This window comes from Chanos chanos, chromosome 14, assembly GCF_902362185.1.
Source record: "Chanos chanos chromosome 14, fChaCha1.1, whole genome shotgun sequence".
Classification (NCBI taxonomy): Eukaryota; Metazoa; Chordata; class Actinopteri; order Gonorynchiformes; family Chanidae; genus Chanos; species Chanos chanos.
In genome coordinates, this window is record NC_044508.1 from 6,178,519 (window position 1) to 6,201,614 (window position 23,096).

At 40.9% G+C, this 23,096-nt stretch overlaps 2 protein-coding genes across 3 annotated transcripts; both read left to right on the top strand.

Moving 5' to 3' along the window:
- The first annotated feature begins 152 nt into the window (after window positions 1-152).
- erap2 (endoplasmic reticulum aminopeptidase 2) lies at window positions 153-7,679 on the top strand. Its single transcript, XM_030791411.1, has 18 exons — window positions 153-652; window positions 796-934; window positions 1,495-1,629; window positions 2,121-2,241; window positions 2,562-2,716; window positions 3,017-3,130; window positions 3,239-3,370; window positions 3,765-3,896; window positions 3,993-4,061; window positions 4,338-4,513; window positions 4,662-4,741; window positions 4,832-5,015; window positions 5,206-5,362; window positions 5,624-5,808; window positions 6,147-6,308; window positions 6,629-6,769; window positions 6,942-7,023; window positions 7,518-7,679. The coding sequence occupies exons 1-18, from the start codon at window positions 153-155 to the stop codon at window positions 7,662-7,664; spliced, it is 2,811 nt and encodes a 936-aa protein (XP_030647271.1). The 3' UTR covers window positions 7,665-7,679.
- Window positions 7,680-9,411: 1,732 nt separating this feature from the next.
- Window positions 9,412-21,196, top strand: lnpep (leucyl/cystinyl aminopeptidase). Of its 2 annotated transcripts, none has more exons than XM_030791591.1 (18): window positions 9,412-9,774; window positions 11,739-12,567; window positions 13,193-13,328; window positions 13,727-13,861; window positions 14,022-14,142; window positions 14,339-14,490; window positions 14,769-14,882; window positions 15,254-15,385; window positions 15,665-15,796; window positions 16,619-16,773; window positions 17,184-17,275; window positions 17,380-17,563; window positions 18,387-18,543; window positions 18,777-18,961; window positions 19,121-19,282; window positions 19,659-19,799; window positions 20,283-20,364; window positions 20,554-21,196. In XM_030791591.1, exons 1-18 carry the CDS (start codon window positions 9,756-9,758, stop codon window positions 20,683-20,685), a joined length of 3,060 nt encoding a protein of 1,019 aa, XP_030647451.1. In that variant the 5' UTR covers window positions 9,412-9,755; the 3' UTR covers window positions 20,686-21,196. The 2 variants fall into 2 exon arrangements, with proteins under 2 accessions (XP_030647451.1, XP_030647452.1); XM_030791592.1 differs by having other exon boundaries at window positions 17,187-17,275.
- Window positions 21,197-23,096: the final 1,900 nt, after the last annotated feature.

Genomic DNA, 23,096 nt, shown 5'->3' on the forward strand with positions numbered 1-23,096 from the left:
TTTCTTTCAACTTTTCCCCCCTCTTCATAGGTTTGAATGAATGCTGTTCTTGCTACCATCTGCCATACCCACAGAATGTGACAGGTTTTGTTAAAGCTAGCATCATCAAATCACAACCACAATCCACAAACAGTCCGTTTTCTTTTCCAAATATGTACCTCTTGCTTTTCACTCTTCTTCCTGTTGTGCTGCGCAGCCTGGCTCATGCCACGGATAGCAGCAGTGACGTTTTGGAGAACACACACACGGCCACCAATGAACTGTCCTTCCCATGGAGCAAAGTCAGACTTCCAAATTACATCGTGCCTATACATTACCATCTACTCATCCATCCCAACCTTACAACACTTAGATTCAATGGTTCAGTTAGCATTGAGATTGATGTGAAGAACAATACCAACTGGGTGGTCTTGCACAGTAAAAATTTGGAGATCACCACGGCAACAGTTCTCGATGAGAAAGGGGATCACCTGTCGGATAAAGTCCTTCCTGTCTTGGAATACACTCCACATGAGCAAATAGGGATCTTTTCTCCAAAGATTTTAACCTCTGGAGAAAAGTATTTTTTATACCTGGAGTTTGGTGCTCCGTTGGCGGACGGGTTTTATGGCTTCTACAAAAGTACATACAAGACAAAACAAGGAGAAACAAGGTGAGCGGGATTTTATTAGTCTTATTGTTTTCAAGAATTAAAAAAAAAAAAATGCGGAATGGGGTGTTATTTGTGGTTGAAATTTGAGCTTGTTTTCTTTGTTTGGTAATTCTGTTCTCTTTTTTTTCCTGACCTTTCTGAAGGTTTATGGCCTCTACACACTTTGAGCCCACTTCGGCGCGAATGGCCTTTCCGTGTTTTGATGAGCCCATTTTCAAAGCAAACTACTCAATCAGAATAAGACGTGGACCCTCACACGTTGCCCTGTCCAACATGCCTATAGTAAGAGCTTAAACATTAACACAGTCCTTCCATAAATCAAACGCAAACACTTGATCAATAATGGATATCTCTTCACTTATTGTTAATTTTCGTTATTCCGCTGTTCTGTTTAGCTCTTATTTTAAGGTTTATATATGGCACCTATTAATCGTTTATAAATATACTGCAACACCACAGTGAGACATCGGTAACACGCAGTTTTTTTTATAGTCTTTGCAGTTTTTCATATTCAGGCCTAAGGCCACGCTTACAATGTTTACAGTCACACGTGAGAAGATTTTTAAAACTCACGTGATGGGTGATATATGGGTGAACAGTTTGGTAATTGTATTTAAAATTTTATAATACAACGAAAAAAGAAAACTATTCCCAAATGTGCATTATCCTGGCTGATTCTCCCCTGAATGTTTTGGATGAAAATCTTGCTGATAAATGCGCACGAGAACTTGTACCCTTAACATAACATAAAAACAATTTTTAATATAGCAGACAGATTTTGTGAGAAAGTCCTCCGGTAAGTTTTTCCACCGTTTCATCAAGCCTTTCTGACCGTCTCCTAGGAGCAAACAGTGAAAGTGAGTGACGGACTCCTAGAGGACCACTTTGAGCCCAGTGTTCGGATGAGCACGTATTTGGTGGCCTTTATACTGTGTGACTTCAAATCTGTTAGTGGAAGAACCTCAACTGGAATAGATGTAAGTAGCACAGACCAGCACAGTGCAGCACAGCTGAGTTATCACTGGACTGGTTGCATATCCGGTTACGTTTGCGCAGTAGATGTAAGTCTCGCTGATCAACATAGCAGTACCTGTTAATGGCTAGAGTATGCCGATTATAACTTAATAGAAATTCATAATAGATAGATTGTACGTTCTGTAGACGTTAATGCCTGTTTAGGTTTGTTTACCATGAAGCATTTACTGTAATACACCATGTATTTTACCATCAGATTTGTGAAGTGACCATACACCCCGTGAGTCTTATGTAAAACTATGCAAGAGTGTCACTGCATGGAAGTCATAATCCATGTCAATGTGAACATGCAGGTCATAGAAAAAAAAGTCAGACAATCAGATATAAGACTATTGTGTTGACTCTGCGGTTTTTTGTTCATTGTAATGATTGGTAATTATATGTAATGGTGAAAATCTCTCTCTCTCGGTCTCTCTCTCTCCCCCTTCTCCAGGTCTCTGTCTATGCTGTTCCAGATAAATGGAACCAAACCCATTATGCTCTGGAAGCTGCAGTGAGAATTTTGGAATTCTATGAGAAGTATTTCAACATATACTATCCCCTTCCCAAACTCGGTGAATATGAACCTTCCGAAACGCCTCTGCAATTTTCCATGATCCATTAAGCAGCTACGTGCTGGATTACTATTAGCAAACACGAGACCGGCTATGTTTGTAAACCACCAAACCAGTGCATGCTGTGTATTTTAGTGCAAGGTATAGAAAAGAACAGACTATATCATATTACAGTATTTGACCTAAAACAGTTATTTAACTTTGTATACATATAACTGGAAATTTGAGCTTTACAGTTTGAAATTAGTAATCTCTAATAATGTGCATGCATCTGTATCATACAGCTATTTACTGTCTTCCTCTCTCTGTCTCTCTCGTAGATTTAATTGCTATCCCTGATTTCCAGTCTGGTGCTATGGAGAATTGGGGTTTGACCACTTACAGGGAGACCTCTCTCCTCTATGATCCCAGTATCTCCTCTGCTTCAGACCAGCTGTGGGTCACCATGGTGATAGGCCATGAGCTGGCCCATCAGGTCAGGCCACACACACGATTTTCATGGTTTATGTTGGAAACAGAGACTCAAAACCTTCCCTTAGCATGACAGTCCACTCCCATGTTTCAGCATAAGGCTTGTGCAGTGTGCGGAGAGCCTTATCTTTTTTAAAGCATGCTCATCTTCACAATTTTGCCCAAAAGAAAAACATATTAGACTTACTTTAATTATTTTCTGTGAAGTTGGCAGTATCTCGTACACACATACACATACACACACGTGTGTGTGTGTGTGTTGAAACTTTGCTGAAAGCTTTGTCTGACCGTCTTCTCTTTTCAGTGGTTTGGAAACTTGGTTACTATGGAATGGTGGAATGACATTTGGTTGAATGAGGGATTTGCCCGCTATATGGAGTTTGTTTCTGTTGATGCAACATACCCAAAGCTCAGAGTGGTGGGTTCAGTTTTGTTTTTTAAACAAATATACATTTAACGGACACAAAGACTGTTTCTTCTTCTTACTGTTCTCATGAATCAATGCTGAAATGTTTGTGAATTTTAGGAGGACTATTTGCTGGACACTTGCTTTGCCGCGGTTGGACGAGATTCGCTCAACTCTTCGCGGTCAATATCCAGCGCTGCAGAAAACCCCACTCAGATTAAAGAGATGTTTGATACAGTGTCCTATGACAAGGTGAGATCTCTCTTCCTAAACCCAGTTCAAAAAACGCCCTTATAAATATATATATATATATACACACACACACATGCTCACATGTGCCCCATTATACTCCCCACAAACATATTAAATGACTTTGGTACATTTTTTTTGTTAGGTTTGATTTGATACTTGATATATAAATCTTACATCATATTCTGTATATGATATATTAAATATATAAAAGGAATAAAAAAATCAAAAGGCAGGAAACCTGCATGAAACAACAGATGTATCTTGTACAATGACTGTGTTTAATCCCCATAGTATATCTATGGTATTTGACAGTGTATTTTTGAAAAATGCATAGGTTTGTGCACGTTACATGTGCTTAATTTTGATCATGCTGACCTGTGATTGGCTGTTTAAGGGAGCATGCATTCTGCACATGCTCAGACACTTCCTGTCAGATGAGGTCTTCCAGAGTGGCATTGTGAGGTATCTGAGAAGGTTCAAGTACAGAAATGCCAAAAATGAAGATCTTTGGGAAAGCCTTGTCAACGTACGTATTCATTTCATCCTCTTTCTCCTATTTATTCATCTTTTGGATATTTCAGCAGTGTTGAAGGGTTATGTTTTCTAAATGTCTGTTCGCCAGACGTGCTCCGAAGATGACTTCACATCTGGAGAATACTGTTACAGCAGCAATCAAGCAACAAAGAATGCGGTAAACATTTTTCTCCTTAAGTTATAGTCCATCCAGTCATAATTTGGTGAAAATTCACTGGAACAAATTCTCCACTGAAAACTAAACCTGACACTAAAAAGTTAATAGTAAATGTCCATTGTACAAAATTTTTAAAAAAGTGTTAATGTATCAAATTGTGTTGTCGTAAGTTACCACAAAGACTGTGATTGTTTAACTGAACAAGGACCTTAGTGCGCCATGATAAACTGAGGCACAGGTAAAGTGACTAACCCATTAAAATGATATTCATCCCAGTACCGCTACGCCGGGGAGCACATAGACCTGAAGGAGATGATGCATACCTGGACCCTACAGAAGGGCATGCCTTTGATCACTGTTAAACGACAGGGTTCAAAACTTCACCTTCAGCAGGAGCGTTTCCTAAAGACCATTCAGCCCACTGATCCCGTCTGGCCTTTACTACAGAAAGGGTAAGCAAAAACACACACACACACACACACACGAGTAATTATATGTCACAACACCAGTAATTTCTCTTTATACATGTACCCATGATAAGTGTGTTTACTTTTTGGTCGTTCGGTTATGTAACAAGTGGTTGAAATGTCCGTTTGACAGGTACTTGTGGCATATCCCTCTAACGTACAAAACCAGTCACTCAACGCATGATGTGAAGCATATTATGAAAACCAAAACAGGTATGAAGGTCTTTTGGATGCAGTCATTTTAATCTGTGTCTCTGCTGTGCCGTGTTGCGTTTTTAAGACCTTTTTCGCTCGTCTTCTCAGATGTCATTCGTCTGGACGGGGATGTAGACTGGGTAAAGTTCAACACTGACATGACTGGATATTACATAGTTCATTATGAAGGGAAGGGTTGGAATGACCTGATCAAGCTCTTAAGAGTTAATCACTCTGCACTGAGCTTTAAAGACAGAGCCAACCTCATTCACAATGCATTTCAACTGGTCACGTAAGTTACCCTTCAAGCACAAACACCAACCTCCACAAATTAATCAAATAATTGAATAAACATTTCTTTTCACCGGGACTCAGGAATTTGAGTGAAAAGGCTACAGCATGAATAGATTTTAAGCTTTGACTTATTTTGAACTTTGTTTTTTGGTTTGTTTGTTTGTTGGTTTCACATCCTGTGTATCCAGCGCTGGGCGGCTGTCGCTTACCAGCGCCCTCGATCTGATCAGCTACCTGAAGTCGGAAACTCATAACGTTCCACTTCTGCAAGGCCTGGGATACCTCGAAACTTTTTACAAAATGATAGAGAAGAGAAACATTGCAGACGTCACTCAGAACCTAAAGGTGGGACTTAGTATCCTTAATAAGATGTTCGATATTATCCTAACAATCTTTTGTTTACAGTGCACAGTTCACTTCATGAGAGCTTTGTACCAAACATATCCAATCCTGGTAGCACCTTATAGTAAACCTGAATGAGCTGTGCACTATGGAGCAGTGAAAATAAGACTGAAACAGTTACAAAAACTATTCCCGTGTTTAATTTTAGTGATTGTTTGTGTGTGTGTGTGTGTGTGTGTGTTTATGTGCATTTCTGTCCTGCAGACCTACATCCTACAGTATTTTAAAGATGTGATTGACAAGCAGACGTGGAGCAATGAGGGAACGCTCTCTGACAGGAGGCTGCGATCTAATGTTCTATCCCTGGCCTGTGATCTTGGTTATCCACCCTGTCTGGAGAGGGCCAAGGGCTTCTTTGACGACTGGGTGAAATCCAACAGCACTCTCAGGTCATTATATATATGAGTACAATTAATTTTCTAGTGAGTGTATAAAAATGCTCTGATATATTCATCTGGTAATAAATACATTAACACCAAATTCACCGGTATTAAAATAAGTCTGAGAATATTGTTCCAGTCTGGAATATTTCATTCCATTTCATTCAATTTAACACTGATGAATTTGCTTTGATATTGATAATGAACTCGAGACAAAAAATAATGAAAATGAATGATAAATAATTAATAATAAAGCATCAAATTAATAACTTTAAAAAAGTTTAATGTCCTTTCTTTCATTATTTTAAAGCCTTTTTTGTGTGGTTTACGTTTTGTCTTTTCCACAGCTTGCCCTCTGACCTGATGGAGACTATCTACGTGTCAGGAGCACAGAGTGATGAAGGCTGGGCCTACCTTTTGGAGAGATACAGCAACTCCATATGTGCAACAGAGAAATACAAACTCCTCTCGGCTTTAGCCAGCAACAGGGATTTAGATAAACTGGCACGGTAAAATCTGATTCCGTAACAGAAAAGTGTCAAAAGGTCAATCTGTATAAATATGCTTAAAAGTGGATTTTGAATAGTCTTTCCCAGTGGTCAGTTTGTTCCCTCCAGTCACTCAACATGGCAGTTTAATCTCAGTATCACCAGAAGTACTCACTTAAGAGTTCTTAGTTACATGACTGAGGTTTCATACAGACTGTGTCGAATGGCTGGAGATCCCCGCTGACTTGTTTGAAAAATGCAGATCAACAGAATAGAAATGAAATGTATCACGCGATTATAAACCACATGATTATAAAATTCATACATCTGTGTCTCTGTAGGTTGTTGGAGCTTGGAATGGAAGGAAAAGTTATAAGAACTCAGGATTTGTCTACAGTCATATACATTGTGGCCAGAAATCCAGCAGGACATTTCCTGGCTTGGAACTTTGTGAAGAAGAACTGGGATGAACTGGTGAAAAAGTATGTGAAATTTCATCATGATGTCAGCTGCTAATCTGGAAATATATTAGTGAATTAATGCATAGATCTTTTTTTAGTTCATGAAAGCCAAGTAATTAGTGATGCCATCACAGTGATGTCAATGTAGTGATGTTGTCTGTTTCTTTTTTGTTTGTTTGTTTGTGTCATACAGGTTTCAGTTGGGATCTTTCAGTATTAGAAACATTATTATTGGTACCACAGCTCAGTTTTCCTCTAGAGAGGAGTTGGCTGAGGTGAGATATGTTTTGAAATTCTAGCGCACTCTACAACACGGGTGTTAAAGTCCAGTCCTGGAGGGCCATGGTCCTGTAGCCCTAACTAAATACAATCTCTGATTGGCTGAAAAGCGTGCACACCTGTTTTCAAGGTGAACATCAACAGGTAACTAAGAGGTGAAAACAAAAACTGGCAGGACCCTGGCCCTGGAGCCGGGACCGGATTTTTGACGCCCCTGGTCTACAGCAGTGATTCTAAACTCCAGTCCTGGGGGCCCACTGTCCAGCACATCTTTATTATCACAGTTATCTGAGCTAATCAGGGGCTTGATGATTACTTGATCAGTGGAATCAGGTGTGTCAGTCCTGAGTTAAAACAAAGACATGCAGTTCAGTGGGCCCCAAGGACTGGAGTTGAGAATCACTAGTCTACAGTAACCTTCATCCCAACAAATGGTTCTTTTTGGTTCAGTATCTACTTCAGTTAAGTGGTGCATGTTCCCTGTTCTCAGATCAAGGCCTTTTTCGAGTCCATACGGGAGCAGTCGTCTCAACTCCGTGCCACTCAGGTTGCCTTGGAGAACGTCGAGAAAAATATCCAATGGCTGGAGAGGAATTTGGAGACCATGAGGACTTGGCTTCAAACAAGACTGGGTTAAAGAAAGTCCAGTATCAATGCTTTCTCAATTACAAATCTCAAAAAAAAAAAAAAATTTTGATACACTTCATAATTTTCACAGTGAATGAAAGATTGATGAATGTGATGCTTTAGCTGTTGGATATTTTTGTTTGTTTGCTGCCTCTGAAAAATCACTAATGCAAGCGGGCGGACAGTCCACCAAGTAGTGGACTCACTGTGTTCGACAACTGGAACCAAAAGTGAAAACAGTTAAGTAGGAGAACACCTGAGGAACGTTCCTATTGGACATTTAATGTTCCTGTCGGAAGTTAATCGACAAAGTGGGAAATCCTGCCAAAAGGACTCCGTTTGTCCGCCTAAGCTCTCTTGGTTTTGTTTTGAAGTTCCTCAGTGAGTGGAGAACTTGTTTATTAGGAAATTTCAGTCAGCATGTTTTGAGTGATCAAGGGTTAGAGGAAATGTTTACTTATGTGTAATATGATGTGTGCTTTATCAAACGTCATAAAGTTCAGAGAAGCATGAGTGTGTTGTTTTCCAGAATTTTCTTAACATACAGTTTGAAAATATATTTGGTTGACAGGTTTAAATTTGATTATTTTACAAAGCATAGCAAAGCAATGATCTAAACTACTGGAGTTTTTTGGAGTTTTTTTTTGCTTGAATGATATGGGGGTAATGGGTGTGATGCTGGGGTCAGCCAAAATATTTTTTTAACAGATGTGTGCCCTTTTTCCAATAGAAAATAAAACTGTTATTACAAATATTTGGTCTTCTGTTGAGCACTTTGAACTGCACTGCTACACAATAAAATAGTGACCGTCCATACACTCGTTGTAAAATTGCTATGGATATACAATTGACCGCATATGCCAACGGACTACGCATGTAAACCTTTGTGGTTTGCAAATTAATCAGTGCGAGGCTTGGTCAAGAAGCAAGATAAGCGCTGCTTTAATAACATCACACTAGTCGATAGACAGCACAATCTTGAATGCCCTCTTGCAACACACAACCAGGGAAAAATGGATCATTATCTGGTGCATGAACCACCGCTTGTCTGCTTGTATTGTGAAATGTTACAGCTGTGCATGAAGAGAATAGTTACGTGCTTATGAAAACTGTCAACTGCCGAGGGAGCAAGATTCAGCGTTTAAACAATTTTGTTATTTCTCTCTTACGACAGGGCTTAAGAGCAAGGTTTGTAAACAAAAAAACAGGAACAACGTATGTCACATTATGTAAGCCATGTGACTAGTTACGGATCTAGCTGAGTGCTTAAGTAACTGAGTACCAGAAACAAAAAAATATAACAGGACAGAAATGCAGACGTATAAACCATAGCATTACCAGTGTGCGATCCCAAAAATTGTTTGTCCGTGAAAAACTGTGCTAACCTTACGGATGGCGTTGTAGCCAGTATTACTCTGCGTTTTTGGTGACTGTTTCCTCGTCTGAGAATGGATTCATAGCGATACAAATACGCAGACAACTGTGGTCTCTTACTTATTCTTACGCTTGGAATACGTTTCTGTTCTGTCTCTCCTTCGCTCTTCCTGTCACTCTCTCTACCCTTCTTCAGCTGTGCATTTAGTAGGTGAAGCAACTGTCCCTCGAAAAAAGTGTATCATGCGTCATCGATTGACTGCCAATTAGAGAAGTAGAGCATTTGGGGTCAGTCGCCCTCACTCTACCATGCAATGTAGGCAGCACGTTAGTTAGCGACTGGAACGAAACGGGAAGAAGTAGCAAATAAATGTAGTCTGTCAGATTGGAGTTAGTTGATCTTCGTGCTTTTGTCATAATCGCAGTTATTCCCTCCGTCAGAAGTGTTGTTAGCAATGGCTCCACAATTTCTCCACTAACTGTGTCAATGCCTAGGTGTATTTTTTTGTTATCAGAAGTAAAAGCGCACGAAAAGCATGCTAGTAGGCTAGCCTAGCTTAGCCAAGCTAGCTGTCAGCAGCAGTGGAGTTGACGATAGGCTGTCCTGATAGCTCGTAGGATAACGTTAGGCAAGTGTGGGTGGTTTTGCTTCTCTTTTCTGTGGATTATTTTGTGGTTGTGAAGTGGATTCGTCCGTATCTTCGAGTGTCAGACTTGACATCTCAAAATGGAAACATTTGACAATGGTAAGAATATTATTTAACTCATCCAACTATTTGCTACTTCGCTAAATAGCTACAGAAATGCAAATAAAGCCCGATAACAACGCCATTTACCAATTTGGTACCACTCATTTAGCAAAAACAGCGTTGTCCCGCAAGTGGTTTCCTCAAATTACTTTTTTAAAGTGATTTTAGCTGGCTAGGCTATTCACTTGGCTGTAACTATGGACAAGTATCACTTTCCATAACCAGAACTGGCCAGTACACTAATCCCACATGATAACTTGTTCGGCTGCTTCTTCCAAATGTCAAAAAGTTTGACGTTCCGAGTTACTTTACGGGAGTTGCACGTAAGTTTTAACGAACCATGTATGTAGCGGCTCGCCATTTAACCGGCTAACTTTAGGAGATCTGCAAACGTTAGCTAACCTCTCAAAGTTGCTTCATGGCCTGCTGGGGTAGTGTCAGACAAGTTTGGTAAGGTCACCGTCCCGGAGGACCCAGCCAGCATTTCATTTCTTTTTCTTACACGCAACGGCGAAGTTGCTTATTTTGTCTCACGGTTTGACATTCACGTGATGTGGTTGACGCCTCAACGTCCTCAAAGCCAAGTGCTAGCGAATAGGACCCCACAGGGAAATAAATGGACAAATTATTTATTCTCCCTGTTCATTTCAGTTGAGTCAGCTGATGGACAATATCACATAATAAAGTGAAGCAGGTTCTTCTCTTCGTGTCTGAAAAGATACGAACCGTGGCACCGCTGCCTTAGAGTTTTTAGTTACACATTTCCTCCTTTTCATTTGCAGCCGTAAATCAAAAGTTAATAAACTTGTTGACATTTCTGACAGACTGTAGCCATGCAATATAGGTAGCAGTTCAAACAGTAGTTCAGTTTATCCTCTTTTATTGCTGAAAACCTTTACAAGATCGGCTGATAACATACGAAGAAGTGTTTGCTTTCATTCTGTTTGTTTATACTGACAATTACCACAGGCACACTTCATTAGAAGAATATGTAATATAAATATAGATATAGACATGTGTGTATGTATATGTACATAAACATGAGAGAGAGAGAGAAAAGAGAGCTTGGAACTACTTTGAAAATGGGTAGGCTGGGTATACATAGATTTCATTGCAAATTCAGCTCATGTTTCTTCAAGGCCTAACTGCAAGTTGCCCAACTGTTAATTACATGAATTATTTTACGTTAATGTGAAAATGATCAAGTTAGACCACATTATGAGACAGTGTTTTAAATCATTCTGGCCAATGACTTCAATCAGTAAGCTATGTCGCAACTTTGCAACCTCTGTGAGGCAGGAAATGAAAACGGGAAGATTGTGGTCATTGGTTCGATTTCAGGTTGTTCTTTAAGTGTGAAAATAAAGGTCAGAAACTAAGTAGCTTATTGTCACCTACATTTACTGAAACCTTCATTAATTACTAAAATTAAAAGAGATGCTTTGTTTATTTATGTGGTTAACCTCATTTTCAGTATTTACATCTAATCTGTTGCTGTTTTTGCCAAACTGCTATGCAGTGTTTAAGTCTCAAGTCCTGCTCCAAATTCAGATTAGTTTCCGTCTCAGCATGTTGCAAAAGAGTTTGCTGTGTTATCTTTAAAGCAACAAAAGCTTGTGCCCCAGACTGCCACTTGGCTGTTTTTTTTTTTTCTCCCAACCACTCTGTATGTTTACCCGTCTGAAAACATTTTTTTGTTTGTTTGTTTGTTTGTTTGTTTGTTTGTTTGTTTGTTTGTTTTGTTTCAGCAGCAGTGAAACCATAGCAAAGCTTTTGCGTCAGGGAATCTAAACAGTTATGCACAACGTGTAAACAGACAATGCTTTGTAAATGAGTTCAGTCATGTGACTTAGGTTAACTCTACATGTCAGTTAGTCTACATGCCATGACATAGCAGCGTAGTTTGGCTTGGACTTATGCAGCATGCAGTTTTTTGATCCCATGTCTGTTCTGGCCTACAGAACGGGCATCACTGCCCAGAAACATGATTGAAAACAGCATGTTTGAAGAGGAACCAGACGTGGTCGATTTGGCCAAGGAGTCGCCTTCCTATCCCCTCGACCCTGACGACGTGGTCTACGAACCTCGCAGTTCCCGCCTGCTGGTCCGCGGTCTGGGCGAGAACGACATGGACGAAGACGAAGAAGAGATGGAGTCCTCCGCCCGACTCCTGGGCATGTCATTCATGAACCGCAGCTCCAACCAGCGCAGCACTGCCTCAGCCTACATTCGCCAGACACCCTCAGGGTCGTGCTCCATGCCCTCCACCAAGACCTTGGTGATCGGAGTTTTCATCCTGGTGTTGGTCGCCTCTATGGTCATGGTCATCTACTTCTTACCCGGCTGTACCTTCACCAGAGCCGGCTGCCGGAAGAACAGCTCCGTTCCCTTGGAGAGGGTGTATCCGATCTCCACCAGCGGAGATCTTTTCCCCTGGACTGAGCCAAGGCTTCCTGCCAGCGTTCGGCCCGTCCATTACGACCTCTCCCTTCACCCGAACCTCACCACCATGATCTTTCAGGGAAACGTCTCCATCAGAATGTTGGTTCTGCAAGATGCCAAGAAGATTGTCCTCCATAGCTCCGGCCTGAAAATAGACAGCTGTACTTTACAAGGGAAGAGGGTCAAGATCCTGGAGTACAAGCCATGGGAACAGATCGCCGTCGAGTGTCCCAAGGAACTCAAGAAGGGACAAGAATACGTGTTGAGCCTCGAATACTCTGCAAATTTGTCCAACAGCTACGAGGGGTTCTACAACAGCTCATACCACAGCTCCAGTGGTATAGGAAGGTAGGTGTCAAACTAGGGTAGTTACTGCAGTGTTTTCATCAGATGGGTCATATTACAAGCTGAGGGACCAGTTCTGGTGTTGTGAGGTCACTTCCTTATTCACAGGAAGAGCAATGAGCGCAAAGATGAACAATCTGGGTTTAAAAAGAGAGAAAGCAGGCCCAACCGCAATTTTGTGTTCCAAACAGGTTGGTTGTTCCACACGTAGCCGCACAATGTCTCATTTTGAGTGTAAATTGCGTGTGGGCTGGTGTTCTGTCTCTTTTTTCAACCACGTACCTATTGAGCACTGTTTCTATCAGATAGCGCAGCCAGCCTGTGAGATCTGTATATTCAGATGGTTTGTGGTTGCTGAACAGAGACCAAAAAAGGCCCAGATAAAATATCACTTCATAGTTTGTATAGTCAAAAAAAACAGTCGGACTCGAATTAGAGAGTTTTTTTGCCCCCACTCCTCCCCGAAATAAAAGGACACGTTGAGTAAATTAATTTAGCTGACAGAAAAGAGACTACGATCAAGGGAACTGCTCCGTATTGAAATATTCTTGCTGTGTTGTTTTTTTTTTTTAATGCAGATGTTAACAGTAGAGTGATGGCTGATTTCCTGTGTCTCTTTTTATATCAGACTGGCTGCCACTCAGTTTGAACCTGTCGCTGCTCGAAAGGCCTTCCCTTGCTTCGACGAGCCTGCCTTTAAGGCGACTTTTAGCATCAAGATAAAGAGAGAATCTGGATACGTGAGCCTCTCAAACATGCCCAAGGTAATTATTTTCATTTTTCTGAAACTGGTCTTTCTTTTTCACGATGTGATAAAGAATCACTGATGTAGGCCAGCTTCTGGAGGTCCACAGCACTTCATGGCTCAGACCTCTTTTTGATCAAACGCACAAGACTCAGCTTATGAGCTAATTATCAAACACCTGATAGGCCCATCATGTGCATTAGAGTGGGAAAGACAGCTAAAACATGGAGAGCTGTGGGAATTATGGGACCAGGAATGGGGATATCCTGGTACACTTTATTAATCTGGACCTGTGTTTGCACAAACACTTCTGAAGACTCTCTTTTGTGTGATCCTGAGTGGATTTCAGCCAGTGCCTTTCTTAGCGGCTCTGTTCACTGGAGCGACAGAATTTGAATTCCTCTGTTGTGCCCCTAGTTGAAATCGACCGATCTAACCAACGGGCTGTTTGAGGATGAGTTCGAGACTTTCAGCGTGAACATGAGTACCTACTTGGTCGCTTTCATTGTGGCCAACTTTACCAGTGTCAGTGCCAACGTCTCCAATATCAACGTACGTATTTCACCCTGGTTGTTCTGTTTAGTATCATTTGTGCGTATGCAGAACAGATTTACCTACCTACTGTCTGCAATTTGCCATCTGGGTATCTCTCATTTTCTCTCTGTCTCCCTCTCTCTCTTTCTGGGCTCGATTGTTGGCGTGTGTGGTGTAGGTTTCAGTATATGCGGTGCCGGAGAAGAGGGACCAAATGCACTATGCACTGGAGAAGGCCTGTGACTTGCTGAAATTCTACAACCAGTTCTTTGAAATTGACTATCCACTAAAGAAACTGGGTGAGCCAGCCTTCTTCTCACAGCTATTCCACCACTGTGAATTACTTCCATTTTCTGAATTATTGGGGAAATCACCATAAACTTTATTAAAGACAGTAGCTAGTTTAGTTAAGTGGTATGTGTTGGTGGTGGTAATGATGGTGTTTTTTTTTGTTTTGCTTTGTTTTGTTTTTTTTTTTGACGTGGTGATTGACAGATTTGGTGGCCATTCCTGACTTCTTGGCCGGCGCCATGGAAAACTGGGGACTCATCACATTCCGAGAAACAACCCTTCTGGTGGGGAATCATTCCTCACCGTTGGACAAGCAGCTGGTCGCCTCTGTTATTGCGCACGAGCTGGCACACCAGGTGCTTCATCCTGAATGTTCTGACGTTTTCTTATAGAAATTTCTCGTTTTTAATAGAATTGTTTCACTTTACGCGATTAATACCACGGCCAATGTCAGCCCGGTCTCCAATCTCAAGCTACTTAATTCGTATTCAGAATATTGAATGCTGTATTAAATTAATCCATTTTTCCACTTTCAGATATATCTTTTGATCAGTCTTGTGTATACTGTGTGTATGTCTGTAGTGCTGTGTGTGGATGTGTGGTATTGATGATGGTGCCTGGTACTCTGTTACAGTGGTTTGGGAACCTTGTGACCATGCGCTGGTGGAATGACCTTTGGCTGAATGAAGGATTTGCCACTTACATGCAATACATGTCGATCGAGAAAATTTTCCCCGAACTTGAGATCGTAAGTTTTTGTATTCTGTTCTGATCCTTTTCTACGTAATACAGATTTAATAGTTTTTTTCTACATCTCTTATTGAATGTTTGTGAGGATGATGCTTTGTACACAGGAACCTCAAATGACTGAGTCGTGCTTTTTTCTTTTTTCTTTTTTAATAATTATAGAAATGTTGTAGTTTCATATTCTGTTCATATGTCTCTCACATTTTTATCGATTCTCCAATTTATGTTTGTATCCTGGTTGTACTCATTACAAATCTCCGGTTTGGCTGATTAGCATTGGACGCAATAAAGGACTCAAATCTCAGATTTTTCATTTTGTTTCACTCCAGTTGTGTCATAAGCTCAATTTTCCCTTTATTTCTCATTTCTCAGGACGATGACTTCTTAAGCATGCGCTTCCGCACACTGGCCAAAGACTCCCTGAATTCCTCTCACCCTGTCTCCAACGATGTGACCACCCCAGAACAAGTGTCCGAAATGTTCGACCCCGTGTCGTATGTGAAGGTAGAATTCCAGAATTCCATACACGGTTCCCGTTCCATAATGCTACACGTATACAGAACTCTCTCAAGGTTTAGATCCGGTGTACTCTGAAATGCATGATGGGAAACAGTGCCACAATGTGTGGCTTTCATATCAACGTTAATAAAGTAGAAGTTTGCCATAGATGGCCACTGTGCGTTAGTATTGCATTGTCTTTTTGTTTTTACACAGTGCAAATTCCCTAGTCCGAGGATTCAAGCACTTATGTTGTTTTTCCCTCATATTTCACCTGTTGTACAGGGCGCATCCATGTTACTCATGATCAACTCAACGCTCGGCGAACAGGGATTTCGTAAAGGAATCATCGAATATTTAAACAAATACAACGGCGGGAACACAGAGAGTGCAGACCTGTGGAACAGCTTTCCCTCGGTACCTATCCGCAGAACCCTGCTCAGGGTGAAATACTGAGTCCATAAATATGCACTGGGGGGAAAAAAATAGAAGTTTTCTGTTTCTTTGTCTCTGTGGTAGACTTCTTTTATTTCTGTAATAGCTGTGTTTTTAATGAAGCGGTTAGTGTTTTGTTACGTTGACACGGACTCTCGAACGCATCACTAAGTCCAAACGGAGACTTACAGTAGCAGGGTTCAGTGTTGGGTATTCCAGTCTTAACTCTTACCCAGACTATAAACCTGAATAGTATCAAACTCAAACTTAAAGCTTGTATCATGGTACACACAGTCGTTTCGATATTAAGACTGGTTGTGTGGAGTTTTGGTCCAAACTGCATGCCAGCTGGGTTTTGAGTACGCCCTGGTTTTTATAATTAAAGTCATAAATTTTGCCAATAGTAATAATTCTTGGTGTGTTTCAGTGCATAGTCCTGATACAACATAAAGTTGTGTAGTGTTGCAGTTCTGATCTGTGCCTTGCACATGTAGAACTGTTGTCATTTGATTGCTCATCACTAGAAGAGTGCCCCCTGCAGGCCAATGCATAGATTTTCTGTTATCTGTAAAACAGATTTTGGACCAGTGAGCTTCTATCAGCTTCAGTGATGGAACATTAGCTATGTGTGTGTGTGTGTGTGTGTGTATGTGTGTGTGTGCGTGTGCGCTTTGTTGTTGTGCCTAAAACGTTGTCACGTGTTGTTCACAGGGTCCAACAAATATCCCGTAATCTGAACTCTGCCGTCCTCTGTGTTGCTGTTTGTTTGTTTGTTTGTTTGTATTTGTTCCCTCTGATAAACAGCTAGACTTGAATGTGGTGAACGTGACAGAGATGATGAACACGTGGACGAAGCAGAAGGGTTTTCCTCTGGTGACGGTGAAAAGGACAGGCACAGAGGTGACCGTGAGCCAAGAGCCCTTTCTCCTCAACGCAGACAACAGCAGCAGAGTTTCCAGGTAATTGGTCTGGAGATGAAACGATCAAAGCTTCTGGTTGAACCAGTCGGGCTGAAGGGGTAAAGCAGAGAAACATGAGAGTCACGCTTTGAAAACTGGTCTCTGGTTTTCTGACGCAAGATTCGAAAGTTGCTTCGAAATTGGTCTTTTTCGTGAAATTGGTTGAGATTCTCGTCGCCTTTTGAGTTTTGATTACGTGATTGAGTGATCTAGTTCTTCAGCTCTGTGTTGTTCATTGCTGCAGAAGGCGTGTTAATGAGTTTGAGAATCAGTAGTCGTATTCCGTAGATTTTTGTGTGGCTTGCCCCCTACAGGTAGAATCATTCACACCAACCTGAATAACAGCCTATAATACTGCCTGTCATAGGAAATAAAATCTCTCTTTTTTTTTTCTTCTTTCCCTTTGTCAGCAGTCTTTGGCATGTCCCCTTAACGTATGTGAATGACAGTTGCAGCAATGCTGACATCTGTAAGCAAGTGTTTCATCTAAACAGCAAAACAGGTATAAAAGCTCTTTCTTTTCATGCTCGTGTAATCTCTAAATTAATCTGTGATATTAACATAAACATATATTTCAAATTTTGATTTATCTTTGATCGTAAACAGCCACGTTTAAGGTGCCGGCCGGTGTGAAGTGGTTGAAATTCAACTTCCGAGGCGACGGATTTTACATCGTGCAGTACGAAGACGGGGGTTGGCAGTCTCTCACCGACGCTTTGAGAGAAAACGTCAGCGTCCTTACTCACGAAGACAGGGCGTCGCTCATCAATAACGTCTTCGCTCTCTCCAGGTAGTTTTTCGCTCACTGCGTTTGCAGCGGTACATGTGTATAGTAGCGTAAGCCCGGGCCATGTTTATTTTTTATTCCAGATTTTATTGCTCAATTGTTTTTGAGCCTACACAGGCTTGTACGATCAAAGTCTTTCTCACAGCAGGTGACCTACCTTTGCTTTTGTCGTTCAGCCAATCAGAAGGCAGGAACGTTGTGACATAGCATTAGAACCGTAGACAAATATTTGGTCAGGACTCATTGGAAGTGACCCTCATTTCCCCTCCATCTTTTTCTTTCTTTTTTTTTTTTTTTTTTTTTTTTTCTTTTATATGTCTTTGGAAATATGCCAGGTATAGCTTTTGAAGTTACATATCTGTGATTTCATCTTCTGTGTCTGTAATACATTTTGTTGTAAATTGTGTTCTTGCTAGCAACAAAGTAGTACTTGCAAAATCGCCAAACAGCAACCCCTGACAAAGTAGTTCTGACATTGTTACTACAACATTACCTTTGTGAGTGTAGAAACCACCTGACCCTGTCAGTGCTGATGAGAAACTTGTAACTCAGATGATTACCCTGGGAAGGTGAATTTTTTTTCCTTCCCAAACCAGAAGGAAAAGGCTCATTTTAAATTCTCCAAGCACTTTTTTGTTGCTATTGTTGCTGTTGTTGTTTTTGTTTTGGTGCAGCGCTCTCTTTAGCGGCTCGGTGACGGCTTGGCCGAGTTTTTGCTCTCGCATCTGACCCGTGGATGGCTCAGTTAACTAACGGCCAGGTTCAGTCTTTTGTGGAGGGAGCGTTGACGGCCTATCTCATCCAGTCTTTCCCCTTGCTTTTGCAGACTGGGTAAAGTATCCTTCCGACAAGTTTTAAACGTCTTGGCCTATGTAACCAATGAGACGGACGCTGCTCCCGTAACCGAGGCTTTGACTCAGCTGACCAGAATCTACAGAATGCTTGAAAAAAGATCAGAGTTGAAACTGGCAGCAAGAATGAAAGTAAGACGTGGACATTTTTTTTTTCTTTTCATTTTTATATATTCTCTCATCCCTGATTCCTTTGTCATCCTCCATTGCTTTGACATTTATTTAGCTTATGTGTGTGTTTTGTGAGTGATTCATGTAGTTATTCTTTCATTTTTTTTTTTCTCATTTTTGGTCACGTGTCTTATTGGAGCCAAACAAAGTGTGGTGACTGGTTTTAAAGTCAACTATAAATTCTGTGTCTGTAGTCGTACATCTTTGAACATTTTAAGCATCTGATGGACGACCACTCGTGGGAGGAAGAGACGTCGATATCTAAGCAGTTACTGAGGTCCTCGGTGTTGGAGACAGCCTGTAGTCTGGGCCAGGAGAACTGTACCCGCCACGCTGAGTCCGTCTTTAAAGAATGGTTAACGTCCAATAAAACAAAACAGTAAGCTCCATTCACCGTCCTGTTCTGCTCAGACAGGACCATGAATCAAATGTGTTAAAAAAGAGAAAAAGAAAAAGAAATATGATTTATGCTGTCCTTCGGTTTGCGTCGTCTAAGAAAGTTTGTGTTTAAAGTGTGTTTGTTTGGTTTTTTTTCCAGGATTCCTGGAGATCTTCTGAAGACAGTTTTCTCCGTGGCCGCTCAGTCAGATGATGATTGGGGTGAACTGTTGGAAACCTACAAATACTCCATTTTTGACTCGGAGAAACGCAAGATCCTGGAAGCCATGTCTAGCACAAACGACGTCCGGAAAATCATATGGTAAGGCCAGATAAGGCGTCGCGTTTCCGCGTTTCCTGGTCGACGCGCCAAAGAGCGCCCTCAGCTGTGTCCTGGATGGTTTAGGTTTTTGAAACTGCCAGACGAATGGCAGCAGGGGCTGATTTGGCACGTATCAGAGGATGCGCGTTCAAATCCTAACCCCCCCCCCCCCCCGAAATGGCAGAGGGAAGGGTGTTGTGTGATGATTCCTGGGACGCACAGTAGTACTGGGAATTGGGGGCGTTTGAAACCCAGCAAAAATGGGAATAATAAAAAAAAATAATAATAATAATTCTTTAGTCGACGTATTGCAGATGAACTAAAGTCAGGTGTGTGGTGTTTTCCTTAGTCAAATGATCCGGATGTTTCTCTTCAGGTTATTAAAAGAGGGTCTGGACGGAGGTAACATCCAGACTCAGGAACTGCCTCTGGTCATCGAGACAGCTTGCCAGAGCTTCGGTGGTTACCTCCACGCTTGGAATTTTGTCAAAGAAAACTGGGATAAATTAACTGAAAAGTGAGTAGGTCTGCTTTTGGCACCAAATGTAAAGGTGCAGTCTTTTTTAGTGGAGCATCGTGTGACGCCATCGTTACATTTTCAGTTATTTAGTTTGTGTTTAGTTTGCTGACCCGCAGCTGTGCTGGTAAAGTTGGGGTTTTTTTGTTTGTTTGTTTGTTTGTTTTTGGGTTTTTTTGTAATAGCAGTAGTTAGTGTGTTAGTCGTAATGTAATCTTTATATGCTCCTTATCATTTTGTGCTGAAAGTATTTTTTTAAAACATAAGTATATTTTTATTTTATCAATTGTAAAAGTATTGTAACTGTAAATAATAGATAAATACGTGAATAAATAATAACAATTTAGTTTGCGAGATTTCTGAGAGATTTGATGATTTGGTCTTTACCGTGTGCTGAAAGGGAGGGTCTGTAAAATAATCATTTGTATGAGTGTGCTGGTGACGGGCTGTTTTTAGTGAACTCTTCATTACCTTTTATTGTAGGTTTCCCATTGGATCTTTTTCCCTTCAAAGAATAATCATGTCTACGACCAGTCAGTTCTCTACAGAGATGCATCTCGACGAGGTCTGTTTTCCTAAAACAAAACCTAACTAGTCTTGAATAGCTGTGGGGTTTCAGTGATGGCCTAGCGATTGGTTAATGCACTTGTGATGCACCAACCAGAAACAGGCATAAATAGGTTTAAAAGAGTCGGGGGGGGGGGGGGGGGGGGGGGGAGTCTAATGCCTACTGACTTTGAAATGTCTCCCACAGGTGCAGAATTTCCTCAGCTCTCTTAAGGAGAAAGGATCTCAGATGAGGAGCGCCCAGGAGGCCGTGGAGACGATCAGATTAAACATTCGGTGGATGGAGGAGAACCTGGACACTCTGAGGAAAGCGTTGTAGACGCGTGGACCGCCTCTCTCTACCGCCACGCCCCTCTTCTCCGCTAATCCGCACAGGCAGTGACGCCGGATTAAATTTGACCGATGTCGCACGACGGCCGGAGCGGAAGACTTGTAAGGTTGGACCATGTCATTCAGCAGTCGTCACATTTTTACCTGTTTTTGTTTTGGGGGTTTTTTGGGGTTTTTTTTTCAGTCTGTAGTAGCTTGGTTGGTGATGTCAGAAACAAACCGTAACCAAGCACTTTAGAGCTGCTTTTTTTTGTGTGTATGTGCGCGTGCGTGCGTGTGTGTGTGCACGTGTGTGTGTGTGTGTGTGTGCTGAACTATCTAACCTGTCAGTTTAGCTATCGAAGACAAAGGTTACGAAGCTTTCGTTTGTTAATCTGATTCACAGATAAACAAAATGCTCCTGTTTGAGTGCAAATGTAAATTTGTTGATTTGAAATGTCTGATTATATTGATTGAAAGTAGTTTTGTAATTTCTGAGCAAAATGAACTTAACAGAAATAGAGTTTTACAGTGTGTTCTTTTTTTGTTTTTGTTTGTTTGTTTGTTTGTTTTCCTCGATGTTTATTGGTCGAGCCCTGTATGTCTGTTACTCTGACATGGCGATGTTTTGCACTATGAGGAGTTGCAGCTTGCTCAGGTATACCCAGATTAGTAAAAGTCATAAAGTGTTTTTGAACTCTCTGCTCAAGCCCTGCGTTCTTAGCTATAGACCAAACATTTCATCAGTATACTTTAAACCACGCCTTTACCGCATGCTCTGCCAATCAGAGAAAAAATATAAATGTGTGTGTATATGTGTTTGTGAGTTAGTGTATACACACACACACACACATACGCACATATGTGGAAACCTGAAAACGGTAAATGAATACATGTAAAACTTCCTCGTGTTCGTTTGAAGAAAATCACACTCCAGACCTATACGGATGCTGCCTGGATCATGTGTAGACAATCACTTTTTAAGGCTTTGGCAACTACTCTCTGTTTATTTGCAAGATTCTTTTTTTATGTATATTATGAAATTGGCAGTTTTTTTGTTTGTTTGTTTGTTTTGTTTTTTTGCATTGCCTGACAGTTACCGTGTAAATACTTGGGCGGTTTTTGATTTGTTCTGGTCATCACTTTAAAACTTTCTGCTTGAAATGTTCTGTTAGTTGCATAGTGTATATACTGTGTGTGTGTGTGTGTGTGTGTTAACATTAGTCAAGGCTCGAACCGAGAGGTGAAAAGTTCGGGATTCACGTAATTCTGACTTTTTTTTTTTTTTTTAAATAGAGCTTTGCATCAAATGCACATTTTTTGGGAGGGAAGGGGGGGGGGTGAGGACGATTTTGTGTTCTGTTGCTGTGCATCGATCATGACTATGTAATGGGGGGGGGGGGGTAAAGTAAGCTGTCTGATTTAAGAAGAGAAGAAAACCATGTACTGTTGAACGTCAGTAAATGTCTCAGTGACTACTCATTTTATTATCATAATTTAAAAAAAACAGATTTTAAATGGAATGTTCTAGGTTTCTCTCTGCTGTTGTGGGGAGATGGACGTGTGGCCCAGTGATTGTATTAAACAGTTCTGCTTTCCCATTGGACCAGGTTATTTGTGAGCACTATGATTGTATTTCTTCTCTGCTGCATATAATGTACAAATTAAATCAGATTATTCGAGCAAAAATGAACACGTTGAGGGTTTAAAAAGAAAAGTCAGATTTATCGGTCGGGTTTCGCGCGCTCAGTTTTTGAGTGCGCCGAGTTGTAATTGAGCCTGCCTGCTTAAACTCTGTCTTTACCCGAGTTTTCCTTAAGGTCATGAAGGCTGTTGCTATAGCAACTGATTCATTTCATTTGGATATTTGCTTTGATATCGTTTTTGGCCGAAACCCATCCTCTGTCATCACAGACTCTGTAGAATGTCCGTGGAAACGGGGATTTGACACAGGAATGTCAAAATGGATTTTCATTCAATAAGTAACGGGTGATTGGAGAAAGATTTTGTCCAATAATATTTGTTTTCTTTAAAAAAAAAAAAAAGTTGTTCGGGATATGCCGATGTTCAAATTTTAAGTGGCCAACCACACCCAAATGGATACAGTGTTTCTGGAGTTGCTTCAGTTCTTTGCTTTGCTGTAAGATGCATCACATGGCTTGAGAGATGCTGAGTTACATTCTGTTGTATAAATTGAAACAAAAAGAAACAAAAACATATTGCTGAACATGGACATTTATTTTGCAGGCTAATGTTATGTTAAAGCCACTTGAATGTTTGCTCCACAAGCGTTTTAAGGTTGTTTTTTGCACTGGATACGACTTCTTAAAAGTTTGAAAATATGAAAAGACTGTAAATTGGCGCTCTCTATGTGAAAATAGAATAAATAAACGGTTTCTTAACTTTCATCTGTTTTCTCAG